The 21,116-nt window shown below is 43.9% G+C and overlaps 1 protein-coding gene across 1 annotated transcript in view; it reads right to left on the minus strand.

Annotated features, from left to right (window-relative positions):
- Window positions 1-2,755: 2,755 nt before the first annotated feature.
- arid4b (AT-rich interaction domain 4B) overlaps window positions 2,756-21,116 on the minus strand; it is a gene marked incomplete at both ends in the record, with an annotated part of 36,190 nt that continues 17,829 nt past the window's right edge. The window contains 17 exons of the mRNA XM_079229568.1: window positions 2,756-2,907; window positions 4,262-4,408; window positions 4,643-4,885; window positions 5,045-5,155; window positions 5,311-6,561; window positions 6,694-6,901; window positions 6,988-7,072; window positions 8,056-8,238; window positions 11,206-11,417; window positions 11,520-11,718; window positions 12,047-12,144; window positions 12,255-12,349; window positions 12,914-12,986; window positions 13,073-13,221; window positions 14,763-14,839; window positions 18,512-18,591; window positions 19,824-19,965. Of these exons, the coding sequence (XP_079085694.1) occupies window positions 2,756-2,907; window positions 4,262-4,408; window positions 4,643-4,885; window positions 5,045-5,155; window positions 5,311-6,561; window positions 6,694-6,901; window positions 6,988-7,072; window positions 8,056-8,238; window positions 11,206-11,417; window positions 11,520-11,718; window positions 12,047-12,144; window positions 12,255-12,349; window positions 12,914-12,986; window positions 13,073-13,221; window positions 14,763-14,839; window positions 18,512-18,591; window positions 19,824-19,965 (3,505 nt within the window). The remainder of the gene's footprint in view (window positions 2,908-4,261; window positions 4,409-4,642; window positions 4,886-5,044; window positions 5,156-5,310; window positions 6,562-6,693; window positions 6,902-6,987; window positions 7,073-8,055; window positions 8,239-11,205; window positions 11,418-11,519; window positions 11,719-12,046; window positions 12,145-12,254; window positions 12,350-12,913; window positions 12,987-13,072; window positions 13,222-14,762; window positions 14,840-18,511; window positions 18,592-19,823; window positions 19,966-21,116) is intronic.

The raw sequence follows: 21,116 nt of genomic DNA on the forward strand, positions 1-21,116 counted from the left end.
GTCTGAAGCTCCTCATGAGCGGCGTACGAGGCTCTCTGGCTGGCTAGTGGCTAGCAGCTAGCTCGCTGCTAAGGAAGTGAAGAGAGCGGAAGTGCGTCATGACGCATTCATCCGTTATCCGAGTTGTTTAGCTGCAGGGCCAATAAACAAATTATTTAAGAAAAACATCCTTTAAATAGAAGGTGTGAAATGCTCTTCAACAATTAAAGTCCATTACAAAAAAACACAATAAAACTAAATAACTGTCTGATTAATGCACTTTAAGTATTAAAAGCAGAAGTAGGTATAATGCTGAAAGCATTCACGTCAGAACAGCATTTTCATGTTCATTTGAACCATAAATATAAAGCTCCCTTTCTATAAACAGTTGAGTAGTTCATCTTCAGTGCACCATATTTTGTAAGATGGTTGTGTGTTTTAAATGTAGTAACTATAGCGAAAATACTACTACTGACAGTAAAGTTGTCAAATGCATGTATTGGGTTAACAAATTAAAACATGGGGTAAAAAGTAAAGTTTTCTCTCTGAAATTGAGTAAAAGTGTTATAAACTAGAAATTATCAAGTAAAGTAGCAGCACCTCAGAAAGTGTACTTTACAAATAAGGTACTTGAGTAAAAGTTAGTCCACCACTGAATACTTCACAAACTATGGCATTTATTTCAAACAGAGGCTTCTGCTTTGCTTACATTTTTACAATAAATTACACAATGATCATCTTTAGATGAGCCTAATAAATACTATTTAGCATTTTTCAACAAGCTCCATTACTTTCTCTTAAGCTATGATCCAGACTATTTTCCATATACAGGGTCATACAGCTGAAGCTTCAGGCCATGTACAGGTTGGAAACTAGTTCAGCCACGTCCAAAACCACCATTCTTCTCTTACAAGCACAAGCTATAGAAAAATAAAACAATACAAACTAAAGCAAAACATGACAGAAAAAAAAGACAGAAAAAAAAGTATTCAAACTGATGAAAAGAGGCAGAACAAAACATAAATGAACTAAAATAAATCTGTTCCTACAAGAGAACAATGATGAGGACAAAGGGGAGAACAAACATGCTGTAACCTTCAGTATTTACACTTAAACTGCAGTTAAAACCGTAAAACTGTCTGTACAGAAAGGTACATGTTATTAACAGTGCAAGATATTAAATAGCTTGACTCAAAACACTTCTCAATATACAAATGTATAACAAAAGCATACAATTACATACAAGTGCCAAACAAAATGTAACTTCAGGTTATCATACAGTAGGGCGTCTATACAAAGGAAACACTGGAGATGTCTTCAGAAATGTATACACATACGTCACTCTATGATATAAATGTACATTTACAATATCATTAACTTTAAATCTTGTCATAGTACAGGAAACAGAACCAAACTTTTTTTTGGTAGGGATGAGTGTGAGAGAAACTGGCATGTCATTTTTGATCATGAGTACAATTAGAAAGATGCCAAAAAAGTATGCGTTGCTTTATTTAACGAAGCAAAAATACACTTGATTCAATACCTTCATGTTTGTTTAAAACCCTGCAAAATGTGGGATTCAGCTTCATTCCTGTGTTTTGCAGTACCGAGTACATGTTGGAAATACGTCCTATGGCTGCCTTCACGTTAACTGGATCCAGTTGCAAATCTTTGAGTGAAGACAATGGGACAGAGGGGATTAAATGGGTGAATGGAAACATAATCAAAAAAAGCAGATGGGCTTTTAAAAAGGCTGAAAACTGGAGTAATGTGACCATTGGATTCACCACCTCCATCATTGCACATTTTATACTGCCAAACGTAAAAGTTGCACCCAACCTGGTTGAGAATTCAGTAGTAAATTGCAGGTGATCCAAGTATGCAAGTTCTGCTTTTACAATTATACTTCTTAAATATCACCATACACTGATTAAAACCATCGCTATCCGTCCGACTCAGCCCTTCACTGCCCGCTCACTCATGGGGCATTCCTCAGTCTTTTGTAAGGGACACGTTATTCCAGCTGACCTTCTGATTTGAGAAGAGGATCAGGAAAGAAAAGTGCGGTCCTTTCTCAAAGCGCCCCATGGAGAAGAACAAAAAAGGCACTACAGTATCATTCCATATTCATCCACTGAGGCCGTCAGTGGACCTATGATGGTCTGAAACCCTACCCGCCAACACCTACACGACTCAATGCAAGCACGTACAGCACCAAGCGGCTGTACACGTGAGGAGCATCGTCAACCACTTGAGGTTCAACCACATGAAGGCCTTTTTAATGAGGGTGGACAGAGAAACGAGGCAAAGTTACATTTCATACGCTCTTGATGCCAATGTGGCAAGCACAGGCCGTACCGCGTTGAGCTACGAGGACAGAGCACAGAGGGGTCTTCACTGGAAATCATCCCTTACCAATAACAACTTTTATCAAATGGAAACAATTATTGCTTGCAAAAACAATTCTTATAAATGTTCAATTAAGGAGAGCGTAAAAGACAATTTTGTATTTTTGTTTGGACAAATGTTATCCCCCTACACAATCTTCATAAAAGTGCACTTAAGTGCCATTAGCTTGCCAAGGAAACAATTGTCAATAGAAAATAGTGCTTGTTTCTTGTTTGTTTTTTGTTTGTTTGTCTCTGGTCTTGTTTTTGGGCCCCAGTAGTTACAGTATGTAGGTTGACTTGTCCGTCCTGTTGGATGGGAATGGGGGCAGTGACCCCGGGGTGCTGGTTAAGTGCTTAGTGCGGTGGCTTTTCGCTGGTTCGTCCTGTCACCTGCACTCCACTGATACCCCAGAGTTCTGAGAAGAGGAGGATGAGGATGACACCGGCGGGTCAGCCAGCGTCAGCATGACTGCCGCAGTCAGTGAGCTGGAGGACGGCGACGAGGACGAAGAGGAGGAAGAAGAAGCAGCCACCGTGCCTTCAGAACAAACAAGAAGAGGATTTGGTTATTGTCACTTTAGACCAGAGCAATTCAACTAAAATTCAGCGAGGTCCAGTTCGAGATAATTTCCTCATGCAAAGGTCCGGAACATCACAATAATGTCCAATTTGCGCGATATGTTGTTGTGCCATATGTATTAAAGTAGCCAACAGTTGTATTAACATCTATATGTAATAAACAAAGCAAAATAAATGCTGGATTAAAAAAATAAAAACAGAAAGCTTTTGAAAAATTTAGCAACATGAATTTAACTGAATTGTCCTGCAGCTTTAAATTCAGTTTATTCGGGGGTCAAGCGATGTGGAGTTAGAGACTTTATCTATGGTTATTAACCACTTATTAAACCACTCTGACTTCAGGGTTCTATGATCTCATTGTTCTATGCTCTAACCTCAAGGTTCTATTCTCTGACCTCAGGGTTCTATTCTCTGACCTCAGGGTTCTATTCTCTGACCTCAAGGTTCTATGCTCTGACCTCAAGGTTCTATGCTCTGACCTCAAGGTTCTATGCTACAAAGAGAAATGTGTCTGCAGGGACTTTATCTGTAGTTATTAAACCACTTGTTTCAGCTCATTTCTCCTCTCTGTTCACATCATTGTTGGTCAGTTTATTAATGTGTTAGGGTTCTGATCATATTAATTAATGCTTTAGGGTTCTGATCATATTGGGCTCTTAGGTTGTTTATTCTTCTGTGCCTTCATTTCGGATGTTAGTCGGTCCGTTTGCTCTAAAGATCTGCGCTTTGTCTCGTGGTGGCGCTTTACATCGCTGCTTTTAATGTCGCTGAACATGAGACAGACATACTGCTCTTGAACTGGTTGTGGGATTAATGAACATAACAGTCTGTCCATTCTTGGTTCAAGGCTCTGGTTAAGCAGTCCACGTTTATCTTTTTGGAGCGGCAAGTGAAATAACTTCTCTGATTTTTTTCCAGCTATCGCGTCTCTCCTGTCGCTCCCGTGTGTGAATATGGCACTCGAGAAGAGGGCGGCGCTTAACGGAATACACACATGTGATTGGCCGAGGAGGATCACGTGAGAGGATTTACAAGGCGTGTGATTGGTCGGTGCGTTTCCTGGACCACTGAACGAGAGCCGTAAAGGCTAGAAAAGCTACGCCGGTTAAATAGAAGTGATCCATGAAAAAGTCATAATTCTCAATTATCTATCGGTTTTCGGTCCAAGGTCCAGAGACCCCTGCTTTAGAGGCACGTATGGTTTAAGGGTGTAACCAGATCTTCACACACAAACTTAAGAACGGATTTAAGGACCGCTGGTGGAACAGAAGCCTGGTAATCAGTGATGCTGAGGTCACAAAGAGTTGACTCACTTTCCCGTTCCTTCTTCTTCATGCGTTTTCGCCGTCTGTCGATGGAGGCCACCTCGGACTTGAGGGAGAGGTAGTGGTTCCTGATGTCCTGCAGCTTCTCCTGAAGAAACGAAATTCTCTCCAGACTGCTCATCTTTTCAAGGTCAGCTAAGTGGAGCGAAAATAAAGCATTTTAGGATTTCAGAGGTAATAGAGCACAGACATAAACACATAAAACTCTACTTTATTAAATATAATGAAAAATAGTTACTAAATTAAAGAACAAGACCATCCAAATCACAAACAAAAACGTGACTTTTTAAACATGTCGATGTTAACAATTAAATAGCCTCAAGCATAACAAATTACTTTCCAAAAACAACTTAATTGTGCAACACTTACACATCTGGAAGCTCCACTTGTACACGCGTGACGATCTTCCATGGCTGTCTCGGTGCTGGCTGTGGTCGGCGTCAGCCTGCTTGTGGTACTTATGGCTCGAAGGGGGAGATCGTATGTGACACTTGGGCGAAGTGGCAGCCTTCACCTCTGGTGGGTTGATCTTTGAGGCAGTTGATTTGGCAGTGCCCTCAACAACAGACTGGTCTTCACTGTCACTGCTGTTGGCTGGAGGAGAAGAGACCGCTGAGGTGGAAAAAAAAAGAAGGTACAATGATCAGGCAAAATCTACCAATGAAACCTGTAATTTAAGCAAATATTAAATAGAAAATTCTACGGCTAATAAAAAGTAATGCTGGCGTTTGGAATAAGAAAGCAGGGCGTTGCATCTACAGCTCTTCTTACCTGTTTTCCTATTCTTTTTGGGAGGCACACCTAGGCTCTTGCGGTTTGGCTTGTGTTTCTTTGAGGGTCCACTTGCCGGTGCTTCCTTCTGCCGCTTCTGACTCACAGAGGCTTCAAAGAAAATGCAAGAAGACAGTGAGGAAGTCAGTGGACTGTGAAATGACTCAGCGTGGATTTATTTAGTATTTAATCTTTGAGAAAAATAATGAATTCTGTCAAGAAAAAAGAAGAAAGAAAGACCAGAGCAAATGGGTTATTACTTGTACCTTTGGACTTCTGCTCGCTCTCCTGTTGGCTGCTGCTCAGCTCCAGACTGCCGCTGCTGCTGCTGTTGCAGGAGAGGCTGACGTCGAACGCCTTCGTGGGGGAACTTGCCCCCTCATCCCGAGGGAGGTCTTGCAGCTCCCCGCCCAGACTCTCCACCTCCACTGTGCTGCTGTCCGTCTCACTGCGCCCGCCTGCCACTTCCTCCTGCGTGGGCCCTGAGGGAAGAGCGTCAGAAACCGCCTCTAAAGGCAAGGCGGGCGCTACGGACGGCGGCGGGGAGGAGGAAGGCTGCGCTGGACCGGAGTCTTCCACAACACTGCCTCCCCCTGAGGGCGACTCGGGCGTTGTTGGTGGTGTGTTGAGGACAGAGTTACTGCCACTGCTCGGAAACTCCTGCAGTTTGTCGTTCTCCATCTGCTCCTCCAAGGCTTCGTCCTCGGGTCCAGCATCCTGTTCGATACTCGGCTCCTCCAAACACGGGGGCACAGGTGGAGGAGGAGAATTGGCGGCCTCTGTGTCCGAGTCAGAGAACAACTCTTTGAGAGTCTGTTTCGGCCACTGGGCCTGGATGCTGGACCACACGTCCTTTTGGCCTTTAGAGCGGACAGCTGGCCTTTCCTCTGCGTTCCCAGACAATTTGGCCCTCTTTTCGGGAATCTCCCAGAACCCAGCTGGTCTGCCACCTTTGGTCTTCTCCTTCATCCCATTGTACTTCTTGGAAGGCGACCCTTTGGGTTTTGGCCGGCTTCGCTCACTTTCCTCAGCTTGGGACTCTGCCAGCGCTGCACCCTCATCATCTGAACTGCTGCTAGACGAAGCCCCCCTCTCCTCGCCGGGACCAGAAGCTCTCTCCTCCAGTTTCCTGGGGGAGGCTCCAGGCAACCAGTCGGCACTCCTGGTGTTCCGGGTCTTCCCTTTAGATTGACCTTTCGGCGTCCTCTCCGCTGCACTGTCAGATTTTCTCTTCCTGTTGCTCTGCTCTCCCTCCAACTCCGGTTGGCTTCTGCGCTTCCCAACGTCCGCGCTCTCTGAACCGACTCCTGATTCCTGGTTCTTTCCTGAGACTGGAGACGGTTTGGATGCTTCCGGAGGGGTCCCGCTCTCCAAGCACTCTGGTGTTTGGGGGGGCTCTGGTGGGGCCTTTCTCGGGCTGCCTCTGCAACCGGGGCGATCTTCCTCGTTGTGCTCGCCCTCCTCCTCCTCCTCCTCATCATCATCGTGCTCACTTTCGTCTGTGGACATCTCCGAAGCTGAGGTAAACAAGAAAGAACTTCTGTTAGTTTCCGTAGGATATCAACAGCATAATTAAACCACTTCAGAGTGACACAGTCCTAAGCTGCAGTAAGTGTGCAAGAGGACTACAGGCTAATGAGTGTTGCTACCTTGCAGGCCATTGAGGATAGAAGTAATTTCTATAGACTTGACTGGAGACTGCTGAGTCCCTTTGTCCTCACCCTCGTCCATCTTGGAAAAGACATCCTGACTCAGGCCACACTTGGAGCGTGGGAGGCGGTTAGCGTGGGGCGAAGGGCCGAGGCCTTCTCTGTCATTGAGCCTCTCCAACCTGTCTCGATCCCTCTCAGCTTTGTTCTGTCAGGATGGAACACAGTCAGTGATTCTGTTCATGACATCAAACCAGGCTTAAGTTGAAAAGGGATCACTCTCCAGTCTCGTACCTTTATCTTTTTGCGGTGCTTTATTTTTGGTACATTCTTATTGGCTGGGCGCACAATCTTTTCTGCCTTGATCCATTCATCATATCTAAAATCAAGTGCAAAGACAAGAGACAAGTTCATCATTCAGATCTTTGAGAGGAGCGAAGAATCATCCTCTCACACCACCCACCACACAGACACCTCTACTGTCTGACCCCAACATGTTGCTGTGACACAATAAGCCTCAACAGCAAAGGAAGAATACCCATGGTGTTATGTGGAAAAAGACAAACCTTTACGATGAAGAAAGAAACAATATTAACACCGACCACCACACAAATCATATTCAACAAAGTTCCAACAGTACCAAGGTTGCTACTTGGGTTGTATGAGGAAAATGAAAAGTTTCACGACATCGCACACGACAGACACAATGCAGAGAACATCCCACTGTCTTTTATAGAGTGCTAGAGGACCACACAACAACATTGAGACAATGAAATGCTAGTTGCACTAGTTAACCTCTGTGTCATGGTACCCTAACACTCTACTTAACACTGCATTAACCCTGACCCGCTGGGGAGGGGGGGGGGGAGAGAGGTAGAGGTGAGTGTAGCAGCACTTTGGTTGGCCTTTCAGAGATCCAAAGGGTAACTCACATTAAAATCATATCATCTTGTAGGATCTACAGTGAATTGTTTAACGAAAAACCACTGGTTGGCTATGCCCAGAGTCAAATTCAGCCTGTCTGTAGATTTAGTTAAGAGACAGACAGCTGAGGGGGACAGACAGACAGGGGATTCAGTCAAATGAGTGAGGGAAGCTGAGGAGTGATCCACATCAACCCAACACTTAATTATGTTCCTGCCACTAGATGGCCCAGTGTTCTCCATAATCAGAGTACTGACCACGGGACTGGATTAAGTGAAGCAGAATTGTGAAGAAGGGATGTATCTGTTATTACTGAGGGGATACCCATGTAGCGGTGATCCCTTGAGGTGAATTAAAAGTTAAGAGATGTATTTTTTTAATATATTTTTTTAGGGTGAATATAGACGTTAGGTGATTTCTCCCCAGGTCCTGTCTTACCTGACGTTCCAGCCACAGTAGTGCACCAGGTAGAGCACCTCTCCCCCCTCCACGTCTGCCTCTTTCACAGTGGCCTCGTACGTCTTCAGATTGCGGCCTCGCCCATACCTCACCTGCACCTTCATCCCCGGGGGGTAACACTCAAACTCCTCCCCTTCCTCCCCCTCCTGACTGCTGTCATCCCTGCAAGAAAAACAGTTCAGCACTTCCTGGCCCTAGGCTGCCCCAAAGAGCACCACAGAACCCCACCCACAGTCACCCGCCCCAACTCTACCTGCTGCTAGGAAGCCTGTTGAGTAATTAATTTGGTCCACCCTTGCCTTCCCTGTCCCATTACAACACTAGGCCCTCACTTATACAGAAACATAAACTTCCCATTTCTGTCCTTCCTTAACTGTAGTCCAGGGTAACCTACAGCAAACTGCAGTATAAACAACTGTTCATTTAAAGTATACCAGTCAAAGAACAGTACATGGGAGTGTACAGTAAATAAAACATTCTTTCATGGCTAAAATCAATCATCTTGCATGGGAAATAACACTACTGTAAGGCTATCTAACCCTATATCCACACACAGCAACATACTTGGGATTCTCACTCTCACATACACACACACACACACACACACACACACACGCACGCACACACACACGCACACACACACGCGCTGTAAGAAACAAAGCAGCCACAAGGAGGAGCTAGTGGGAGACAGTCAGGAGATGTCGAAGCTGGAGGGTATAGGGCGGTGCAGGAATGCCAGTAAGTGGTTTAGGCGCAGGGGCCACAGGGGCAGGTTAGCACAGCAAAGCACAACTTGGCAGGCAGTGCAGCAACTTAAAGCAAGACTACAGCGCTGAGAGGAAGCACGGCTACCAGATCCAATTTGGCTTGCTGCCACAGAGAACAGCAACAACACAGTACTCCACACAATCCCTCTCATACCTAACTGCTCAGAGCATGTGCCTTCTGCTGGCAGCTAATTCACAACACACCACAATGAAGAAGATGCACTTCTTTGTGCAGGAGTCCTAGTGCGACAGCCCGAAGAAGCTGTTACCGACCGGGGACACGCTAGATGTCAAAAATGCCAAATTATTTAAAAAAAAACAAAAAAACATGCTGCACACGAATCAATTCCGCAGAGCAGTTCCACCCCTCAGTGATCAATGTGGTCACGAAACACAAACAAGCACAGGTACGGTATCAAACACCGAGATACAACACATTACGAGCTGCAACAATTGGTTGAATAATCAGTTAGTCAAGCCACAGAAAATAATTAGCAAGTATTTTGAAAAATGATTTTTCAAGAAAAAATGCCAAACATTTGTTGGTTCCACGTTGTTAAATGCAAAAATGTCCTGTTTTTCTTTCTTGTTCTTGAATTATTTAAATATTTTGGGGGTTTGCAATCAAGACATTTTATGACATCACCTAGGACTCGAGGAGCTTGTGGTGGGCATTCTTCGCAGTTTTCTGATGAGTTATAGACCAAATGATTAATCAAAAAACTGCCAGCAGATTAATACATTAAAATCATTTTCAGTTGCAGCCCCAAAACAAATTATATTATCCAAAAGCCTCACTTGCATCAGGAATTGTAATTTCCTCAAACCTGCAGAGTGCAACTTCAGTCGATGTGCAGTATTATGCAGTCTAACATAAGCACAGAAAGCCCGGAGCACCCTTTTCAACAGAGCAGTTGATGAGGCTTCATCAAGGAAAAAAAGGTAAATAGTACTTAAGCAGTTACTTAACAATCACTGTTGAGTTTCCTTCTATATAATCACTCCCCGCCCTCGCCCCCACCATTTAGGCTCATTGTAAACCAGCTCTCGTTGGCTACACACAGTCGGTGCTGCTGGAATGGAAATGTGACCCCCACCCACCCACCACCCACCCACACACTGAACAGGTCTGATATCCTCAGCACAGATGAGATCGGCCTGCAGGTTGTCTGCTGCTGTGTGTCTGTAAACCCTCATGCTACCAAATAATGGGCAAGGACCACTAAACTAGACAAAGCTAAAGGATCGGGGAACATCTGGATTGTCAGAGAATCCACTCGCGATGGTAATTAGCACGATCACACCCCAGAGACGGGGATCCTCAGAGCAACAGTGTGTGATAAGAAGTTGTGCGATTCCTTCAACCAGACACACAAAAATCTGTCGTTTCTAGCCCGTCCGCAGTAGACCAAACAAGGTGGTGGTGGAAGGTGAACAAACAGGAGAGTATGATCTAGATGCTCTGGGTAGGAAGCAACAGCTAACGGAGACCAAACCACACAACTTCCCAGAACTATTTTAAATTGTTCAATGCTGGAGTTCCCTTTTTCCTCTAAAAAGGTCACTGCCTCTGAAAGCACTATATTGCATCTAATGTGCTAATGCATCAGTGACAACACTCACACACATGGAACATATAATAAAGCTGAACATCGAAAAGCCAAAAAAATAAGAGAAAAGACAGAGAGAGAGAGAGAGAGAAGGGTAGAAATCAAGAAGAGCACAGCCATGTTGTGTGCACTGAGAGGCTGGCTGCCGTCAAAAACAATCCCAGCCAGCAGCCAAGGAGAGAGAGAATGAGAGAGAGAGAATGAGAGAGTGAGAGAGAGAGAGAGAGAGAGAGAGAGAGAGAGAGAGAGAGAGCACAGCATGACATGCCAGGTGAAACATAGCAGTCCGGCTTTGGTGCTCTAAGATGTCTCTGCCAGCTGATGCCGACTAAGCCACGAGAAATAATAATAGCACAGAGGGCAGTGGGTAAGAGCTTAGCTAGAGAGAGAGAGAGAGAGAGAGAGAGACAGAGAGAGAGAGAAAGAGAGAGAGAGAGAGAGAGAGAGAGAGGAGAGAGCTTCCCTCTCTCTGGTTAGCAGGTAGAGGTGGATTGTGGGTATACTGGGTATTAGTGTCATTAAGGTCAGAAGGGTCACTGCTCCTCCTCTGCTAATGGTCTTTTAGATTTCTGCTGCCACCAAGGAAAGTGAATGCCTCAGGTCCTTTAGTCTGGTGAAACGTTTAGGTATTTAAGGTCCGATTGAATGTTAACACACTTTCACCATGCAGGAGCCCTGCACGGAGCTTGTGTTTGTGCCATGAGGATATCTTTACCACCCTGGTGGAGGGACCATCCTTTCAGACCACCTACCCAGAGTTGTCTTTGCTCTCCTGCTCCTCGTCCTGCTCCTCCTTCACGCTCTCCGCTCCAAGGCGAGCCGTGGACGAGCCCTCGTCTGCGTCTCCCTTGAGGGGGCCGTCTTCCTCGGGCTCGTCGTCGTCCTCGTCGTTCTCGCTGTCCTTCCCCTCAGTTATTGATGGTTCAGGCTCTGTTTTGTTTCGGACCGAATCAGTCTTCTCGTCCTTTGAGAGAGGGATGATTCCATTATAAATCAACAGGGGAGGCCTGAAGGTAATTAATCTAACAACAAAGAGTTGAATCAGATAGCATTAAGGAAAATGCACCTTGCAGACGATAGACTGTGTGCTACAAGGTTCCCCATCCACCTGGGCTTTCTGCTCCTCCGAGCTGGAGGAGGGAACAGGTGCTCCCCCGGCCTCGGCCTCAGACTTCACCTCCCCCTTGGGAGCCTGCTTCAAAGGGAGGTCCATCCTGAAGGTGATGGCTGTGGAGGTGCAGTATTCCTCAAATCCATTGAGGTACCTGGGGGACAAAACATTGCTCATCAACATATCCTGAAAAGACTCATTTCTCTGCTCCTCTCAAAGATCGTACATCACTGATGGCACTACTGAAACGTAATCTTGCAAAATATAAAAGTTGAATTTACTCTTGAGGGACTTAGGAAAAAAGAAAAGGAGGCTGTGTAAGTAGTACAAAAGACATCCAGATGAACATTAAATAAATAAAACAGACTACAAATTGCTTGTCAGTCTTGGTAAAAAAAACAAAAAACTAAAGAAACAAAAGCTGCATCTGCCCAGCAGAGGTAGAAGCTTTGAGCAGCTGTAGAGGCAGTGCCTGTACGTACTTGCGGTAAGCACATTTGACATTGTAGCCAGCGGCTGAGTTGAGCACCGGGATTCCCAGGTCCTGATAGACTTGCTTCCAAACGGAGCCGCTTTCAATCTGCTCAAACACGGACAAGAAGGGAAGACAGATCCAGAGTCAGTCAACATCAAGCGAGACAAGTGAGACCAAAGTCCTGCTACATTGTGAGCCGTCACGGTGGCACTCACCTTTTCAAAGCCTCCCAGTTTGTGCACCAGCCTGTAGAGCTTGAACAGGTTCAGGTTCCTGTAGCCCAAAACAGGCCGTTTGTTGATGGGCGTTCCTGAGAAGGAGAAACGCGTCACGGTTATATGGTAGACAAAAAAATATAGTTTAAGTAAAGAAATCTCCTGGAAACAGCTTGGTAACCCAAGTCTGCATCACATTGCATTTGTAAAGCTACCTGGAATGTGCAGTGTTAGAGGAGGTATTCAGATCCTTTACTTAAAAAAAGAAGTAGCAATACTCCCTTGATAAGTACAGGTCCTGCATTAAAAAAGACCCATGAGTAAAAGCTTTATTAGCACAATGTACCATAGTAAAAGTATCCATGGTGCAGGAAGAATGTGCCCACTCATTTTAACTATTTGATATACTTTTGAGTTGTTTAATGAACACTTTATTTATATGCTTTAATAACAGCACATCATACCTTATAAGCTGAAAAATTGTGTTTGTTATTATTTTGTTCAGCTAAATTTGAGCTCTCCCTTGAACTTAAAGTGGGAAGACTGTTTGACAAGAAGTCCTTGAGTCTAAAACTGCTCCTTGAATGTTAAAAATAAAATGTTTGTTTTGAAGAAACCCTTAAAACAGCATCTATATTGTATCTGCACTCTGGATTCACCTCTGTCTTCCATGAACTTGTAGAGCTGCTGCAGAAAGTTATCCCGCTCCTCTGGGAACGGCTCCACTTCCTCCTGCAGACAGGAAACAAGTAGGTTTGAGTGTTTTTTTGTTTTACTTGAGGTTGAGGATAAGAGAATGTGCAGGGTTCCCCTTTTACCTCCTCCTCTCCGCCACTGGCATCTTCTTCCTGCCCTTCCTCATCCTCTTCATCCTCATCCTCGCTGCTTGAACTTTCTTCTTTCACTTCTGTCTTCCAGTTGCTCGGCACGACAAACTGCTGCAGGAACTCCAAGGCTGCATCCAGAGCTGTCAAACACACAAAGAAATATTACATTTACTCAATTATGACCACACCCAATGAGCGCTGCCTAGAATTCTCTGCTGCTTGCAAAACGCAAACTCAACGAACAGAGATGAGAAATGAACAAATGTTTCAATTAGATTGCTCTTTAAATCTTGTAGATGAACTAAACGTGATTCTTCAAATGGAAAGAATATCATGAATCAAAAGAAACAAGGTAAATAAACAATCCTTCTTTGACTTAAACCTCATAACATCCGTCACTTGGTGTTTGGAGCGTATGAGGATGCTGGGTGTGCATGTATACGAGTGTCTACGAGTGTCTGCATATATGCATTACTAATTGATTAAAGTGATTCATCAGACTAAACGAGTAGGTCTAATTTCTTTTTTATTAAATCACCTTTTTGTCATGCATATAACTCCTCAGACTCCCTTAGTGTACAGCAAACGTTTTTTTTGACTGCAGTGAAAATATTGTTTAAAAAATATGGCTTGAAGCTGAATATTTTGTTGGATAAAAAGCATGTTGTGAATTTTGGATAGGATTACATCTGACTTTTGGACTTGTCAACGCTCTTGGGTTATTGGGAATGTTTGGATGACACGAGTCAGAAACAATCCAACGCAGCCACCACTGGAATGTGGCTGTACAAAAAGTATAATACGAATAATATTATTTGAGCCTGATCTTTATCTACGACTGTGCAGAAATGCCACATTTAAACAGAATGAATAGACATGCAAAAAACTGCACGCCATTCAAATGTTGATCTTGAATTTGAATGTCAACGCCATGAATTAAGCTTTTCTGTGTTATTCAGTACAGAATATTCTAGTACTGAGGCAATCAAACTGTGTATTATACTAAATGAAACCAAAGCACCCTAGGACAAAATACTAACAATAGATTTTGATTAACAAAAACTACTTTGCAAAAAAAAACTTTATATAACTGATATTACCATCTTGTCATAGACCCGTACACAAAACGGTATAAAAATAGAATTTGACATGACAACAAGCAGCCATAGGAAGAAAAAAAGAAAGAAGCAGACTGAAAATCTGTCAGGCGTATTCACAGTGACGCAGAGGCTTTCAGCCACAATGTCACAGGTGGGTATAAGTAGCATCTAACCACCTCGGCACGCTTGTAATATGCATTTGTAATGCGGAGAATATCACAGTTGTGAGTCAACCACCTGTGAATACCAAGACTGGGATCATACAAAGCTGTTTCTTAACTGTAATTATGAACGAGTGAGAGCTCTGCAGCAGAAAATCGAGGGCACGATATAAAAAGCCTGGTGAGGACTTCAAATAAAAATAGACTCGACAGTGACAGGAGCTCTCAGCCGCTGCATTCCCCGGAACAAAAAAACTAAACCTCTCTTGCCGCCGTCTGTCTCTCGCTGCAGCTCACTCTTTGAGCGCCTTCTGCCAAATGTGTCAACATACAGGCCAGCCCACAGATGTCAAGGACGTGTTACATGCTGTGTGCCAGTTCCTTGAGATTCACCTCTTAAAAGCTTTAGTTTCAACTCACCTGGTTTGAGCCCCGCGTCGGCTTTTGGAGGACAGTCACTGTTCATCTCGCGGACGTCCTTCCGCAGCACCGTGTAACTGTGAAACACAGCAACTCTTGATTAATGTGTGTGTGCAGAGTGTGTGTACAGCAACAAGTGTGACAATATCAAGGTTCAGCCATATTAAGTAAGTCGTAGGCCGAGCAAAACCTAAGCAAATGTTCGTTTTCATGGAACTAATATGTAAAAACAACCTCAAGGTCTTGTTAGCTAAACCACTGGCAGGGGGAGATTTTCCATCTTATTGCAACGACAAATATGTCGAAATCTGAGCAGACGTGACTGCATTAATTTACAGCCTACTTTCTCACAACATCCCTCCAGCTGCTGGGCAAAGTGTTGGTGATTTGGCAGATATATGGATCAGTGGAGCTTGTAAGCTGAAAGCAGTCAGAGGCTTGCTGAGCGTGCCAGAGAGACGATTTGCTGTGGTATCTGTAGGCAGCTGGGCTGATCCAATGACTACATTTGTCATGGAGAGAATTAAATAAATAAATTGAAAAAGCAAGTATGCTGCAGCTGAAAGAGCTCATAGAAAACAGACAGTGGTTTAATGATATTTCCTTTATAGTTTGTTTAGTTAGCTAGTTATAGTTAGCACTGGTTCACCCACGGACTTGTTTGTATACAGAGATCATTTTCATTGAGAATATCAAAAAGGAAAACAAGACTAAGAGTCTCCAGCCATTCTAGCAGCTCTGTGAGGCTGTACTCAAACACAGCGCTGCTTTAAGCCAAACGCTAACATCAGCACACCGACAGGCTCGCTACAGAGCTGGTGTTGAGCAGGCAAAACGTTGACCATGTTCACCGTCGTAGTATAGCGTGTTAGCATGCTAGCATTTTGTAATCAACTAGTCACCAAAGTCAGTAACATTCATTCTCTGGGGACCACGAATGTCTGGACAAAATATTATGACAATTCACATTGTTCAGGGATTTCAGGCCGGACCAAAGTGGTGACCGACCAGCGTTTCCATCGCTATAGCTAAAAATAAAGGCCACGTGTAACCCTTTAGTTATTCGTTTACACAAAATCTGGTGTTCTTATGTCATTTAAACTGAAACTAGGGCTGGCCGATATGGCCAGAATCTTCTACCGCAATATATGTCATTTAGATAAAAGGTACGTATCCCGATATAGTCTGCATGGAATAACCACATGGTAAAGCCTATTTTTTTGGATACCCATGTGTGAATGAACTGCTTGACAATGGAAAAGCCTTGAGTAATTTCCTCATACAATTAGGAACTAATTAGGAGCAAAATGAAATAAAAAAATATATTATTGCACTGACAATTTTTTTTATTTTGCGGGTTATAATCAATTTAGATGACGTAATTATGATTCAAGACATATCAATACACTGAAACTGCTCCACATCACTGATTAACAGGGTTAATGTGAAGCAAGCTAATTACTGAATTAATTTTAGGTTCCACATGCTATGGACTACAATATTTACAATTTACACCCCTAGCCCAGTTTCTTCTTGAAATATTTGTAGAACAGTTGCCAAATCAGGAATTTAGATAATTTTAAAAAATATTACAGGAGTAAGATATTTTAGAATATAGCATATTTTATAGTATATGTACTACTTTTGGCTCACCGTAAAAAGGTTTTAGTTAAAAACCTACTCGCAGTGATCAAACTGTTTTCTGTGTACGGCAATCTCGCAGACGGGTTTGCGAGCCAGTCAGACGAGAAAAACAAAAACAGAAATGGCTTCGGTCTCCATTGTTACTATGGTAACAAGATCTGACTAGATAAGAATAGTCACTTCCTGAAAAACTCCCGTCTCCCCTTTGGATGTGACCTTGCATTCCCTAAAAAAAAAAGTTTGAGAGACATTGTTTTTAAAGGCATGGTTATCACGAGCCTCCAGAGGGTTCGAGCACGCTGACCCTTGGCGCCGTGCGGGGAAAGGTCACATGGCTTATGGATGTGACCCCTCTTCATAAAAACAAAATCACACAGGTTAGAATAACTCCCTAATAATAGATGAAAAGAGGCAGACCATGAATGGTGAAATGCACCATAACAAACAAAGACAAGTGGAGCGATCAAGAAACGGTGAAACAACCGCAGCAGTACTGAGAAGAGGGAACGCTCTGAATCTGGTGTCGATGCGTCGGACACTTTTCCATCATATTGCAGAATCTCAGCAATGAAAAACAATTTTGTTCTCGTAAAATCCTAAAGACAGGATTCGACTGATGATATGCACTTCTCATCTTTGCTATTCCATCCACACATAGGCAAAACAAATTGGAGGGAAACAAACCTGAAAACCTCGTTAAGGATGGTATAGATTTTCTGACTTCTTACATTACTATTTGTTGCGTGTACCCGCGGATACACTGTGTTGATTCAGTTTTCGAAGCTATTTGCAACAAAAGCCATCACAGGGTGCCGTGTTCAGAGAGGAAATACCTCACAAGTGTATGACTTCCAGGTCCCCTCTGATTTATCATCTCTTATCTAATCTCTCATCCGCTCCACTCTCTACCCGACTATTAGCCAACATATGAACGATAAGAGGGACTCTTCACACTATATTTGCTGAAAATGTTGCCGCAGATTAAGGATCGCGCTGATGAGTTACGCCGGGAATCCATTAAGGAATGCGGGCTCAAGGCTGCTCCGTCACCAATGAATTCAACCAGACAGAAAAGTAGACTTTGGAACAGCGAGCAGAGACCAGATTCATTTATCGAGTGTGGGCTGTGTTTCACACACACACACACACACACACACACACACACACACACACACACACACACACACACACACACACACACACAGAGAGAGACTGCAGGTTCATACTACCAGCAGAGTGCTGACTCCTGACAGGACGACTTCTTCTGATTGCCACAGACAAAACAATCTGGCTGTGTGGTTCCCCGCCGAGGGCAGGCTGCAGGGAAGCTACACTACATTAGCTCACCAGTAACTTACAGCCTCAGGACAAATACAAACAACACAGCCAGGCAAGCACCGGCAGGGAAGGCACAAGTATCTCAACTCTTGCTGGGAGGTTATATTCTTCTGAAGCCACACAGTAAACGTGTCATATGAACATGCGCAATTAGCTGCTCACGGCGAAGAAATGTCATCTGGCACGGCTCCCTTTGATTAAATGGGACAACGCAGAGATTTGAGAGGAAAGTTCAACGCACATTGCATCGAATAAACAAAAGAAAAGGCATGAAAAAGATTTTTTTTAAGTCTCACAAAATTATCAGAAATATTTGCAAATATACTTATGTTGTGCAGCCAAGTCTTACAATTCAGGGCTTCTTTTTCTGCAAAGGTTCACTGCTCATATATTCAATTAAAACCCTTTCATCCCCTGATGAGGATGTCTGCAGTTGTACTAGACGATTAGTTGATTAACTGACTTACAGAAAATACATCAAGAGTGAAAATGTATCCAGAGAAAATGGCAATCATTTACTTCCCCAAATAAGGCTTGGTTTAACATGAACTGAATACCCCTTAGTTTTTTGTCATTAATCAGTAAGCAATGATAATGACCCGGAAGAAACTTTGTGCAATGCCAATTACTTTTTGTTGATTAAATAATTACTTCTAAACCTAATTGATGGATTAAATGATAGTGAAAAAATGTCTGATGACTGATAATCGCTGCTGCAGGTCGAATTCCCACAAGGTGTGGTGTTAAGCACACGAGTGATGACTCACAATTTTCCATCCTTGAACGATCGGACGAAGATGTTGTCCTTCTTCACAGTCACGTCGTCATGGCAGTCTGGGGAGATGACCTTGTTGCACAGAAACAAGAGACAGTCAAGAGGTCAGTAGAGGTGGTTGTGTGTGTGTGTGTGTGTGTGTGTGTTTGTGTGTGTGTGAGACAGTAAAGCGGAGGAAGGGAGGGGGAGGTGTCAGAGTTTGAGTTAATGACTAAAGTAATTTCAGGAAAAGGCCACGCTGATGGATTACAGGAAATGTTGTCTACGAGAGACAAAATAAGCGCGTGGGACGAGGAGCGATGTGTAAAGGTGTGCGCGCCCACTCGCAGCATGCGCTGCCGTTATGGAGATTTGATTTGCATCAGGAGGCCGTCTGCTTGCTCCCGTCTCTCCATATGTACAACACATACACGCGCCTGCAGGGTGGATGCTTTCCCTTCGACACTGTGCCGTTAGCTCAGTCATTTCTCTCTGTGACACAAGTGCTGCACTGCAGACATGCAGATGAAAGCGTCCAGCTCACACGTTTTTTTGGTACTTATTTCCCGGTGCCTAAGAGGAGCACATTGTTCGTCACATCCATGCATCATCTGTTGCATGAAACATCTACCGATGTACTGCTCCACCCCTCTGCCGTACATTCCCAGTGTAAACAGTGATGGGCTACCCTGTGACGCACTTCTCCTGGCTGTCACTGGGAGGCAGCATTGAGCTCAGTCAACTGCAAGCCAAGAACAACAAACCCTGGAGGCGGGCCCTGCTGACTACACAGTTAAAGGGACAGATTTCCTCCACCCTCTCCCATTCTCCCAGTTCTACTTGCAACACTTACAAAAACAAACAACGCCTGTCACCATTTCACTGTGTGCTAACGTTGGCTGGGAGTTATGGGTGGGTGGAAACAAATGGATTGGAAAGGACTTATAAACATCACACCGGTGTTTGTGCTGCATTGTTGCACACACCAGGGAGAACAAGCCATAACTTTTCTTTTTTTCCCTTCCAAAATAGGAGCTGAACTGTTTTGTTTTCTGAAATTCTTCAAACTACGGAAGGAAGGCAGCTTCTGCTAAACGTTAGTCTCATTTAAAAGAAATGAGCTATTTAACCACAGCATCGTGCACTTTTCCAATATTTGATGAGTGGTGTTACGCAAGAACATAATCCTGCTGAGGTTATATAACCGAGCGTTGAAATGAAATGGCACAATGCTGCGAGTGTACTGGAAGACCAGCCGCACTGGTTCCTGTTTCTTCACAGCGATGGAGCAGAGTGCCGTGGATGAAGGGAGACTATGAGCTCACCAAAGCAGGATACCACGTGGTCTTCTTCTTTTCCCCGGCGGCGACCCCCTCCACACAGACCACTTTGCCGAACAGATCCTCATTCTGCCGCTGGTCGCTCTCCTCTTCTTCACTGGAGGATGAAGACAATTCTTCTTCTTGGCTGTGGGAGATAAGAGCGGTTTTATTAAGAGAGACTGTCATTCAAGGTACGTACAGTGAGCATCACATCTGGTTGACATTTGATGTTGTGCTGGCAATTTGTCTCCATTTTTACATAAAAGAAATAGCTTCTGTTTGCCGGTAGGGCCAGAAAGATGGTGGCATTTCTTATTAAATCAAGTTAGGAAAATAACATTGTGTGTGCTGGTCTCTTTTAATACAGACAGAGGATTCCTGCTGACTAATCATCTTTCCATTTAACATTAAAAAGGTTTCCAACTAGCAATCCATAGCAGAACAAAGCCTTTTTTGTCGTGCCGTTGTGTAGCAGAGCGAAAAATAAAAGCCAGCTTTACTGATGAGCTCCCTCATTAGGATCAGTGTAGTGACGAGTCGGCTCGTTCTCCGCTGTCTGACTGAACTGGCCAGCAGATAGACGGCCATGTATCTGAGTGAACATGCAAGCAGCAGCAGCAGCAGCCAAACAGATCCTGCGTCCTCTTTTAATACTTCACTAGGCCTGCTCTGAGCACAACTCTATGTTCATACACGCACAGACACACACACACACACACTTTGGCAAGATTCAAGAGCAGTAAATCAGCCAGTCTGTTACTACTACAACAACAACAACTACTAAAGCACTTTAGCCACTCAATGAGGAACACTTCCTACAAATCACGTAGGAAAAAGTTTGCGTCACCTATATTGTAGCTGGGGATGTTTGACTGTTACCTTTAGTAAACTAGTAATTTAAAAAGGAATAGTCTTGACATTTTGGGAAATTGACCTATTCACTTTCTTTCTGGACGTTAGATGAGATGAGCGACACTACTCTCATGTCTGCATGCCGAATATGAAGATAGAGCCAAACAGTCGGTTAGCTTAGCTTAGCATAGAGACTGTAAACGGGGTCAACAGTTAGCCGAGCCATTTGAAACATTAACGTCCTACCAGCACCTTTAGAGCTCACTAATATACACGTGAAAACGCATGTGCTTAATATACAACAATTATAAATTGTCAAAACAGCGCTTTGTGGTTCTATCGGGCTGGGACGAGTAACTTCTCCCTGCTTTTCCTGGAAACCTCACACAAAACACCTAAACAAGATGTACTGCGTTAATTGTGAGATTTAGAGGTGCCAGTCAG

This window comes from Taurulus bubalis (genome assembly GCF_910589615.1).
Source record: "Taurulus bubalis genome assembly, chromosome: 14".
Taxonomy (NCBI): domain Eukaryota; kingdom Metazoa; phylum Chordata; class Actinopteri; order Perciformes; family Cottidae; genus Taurulus; species Taurulus bubalis.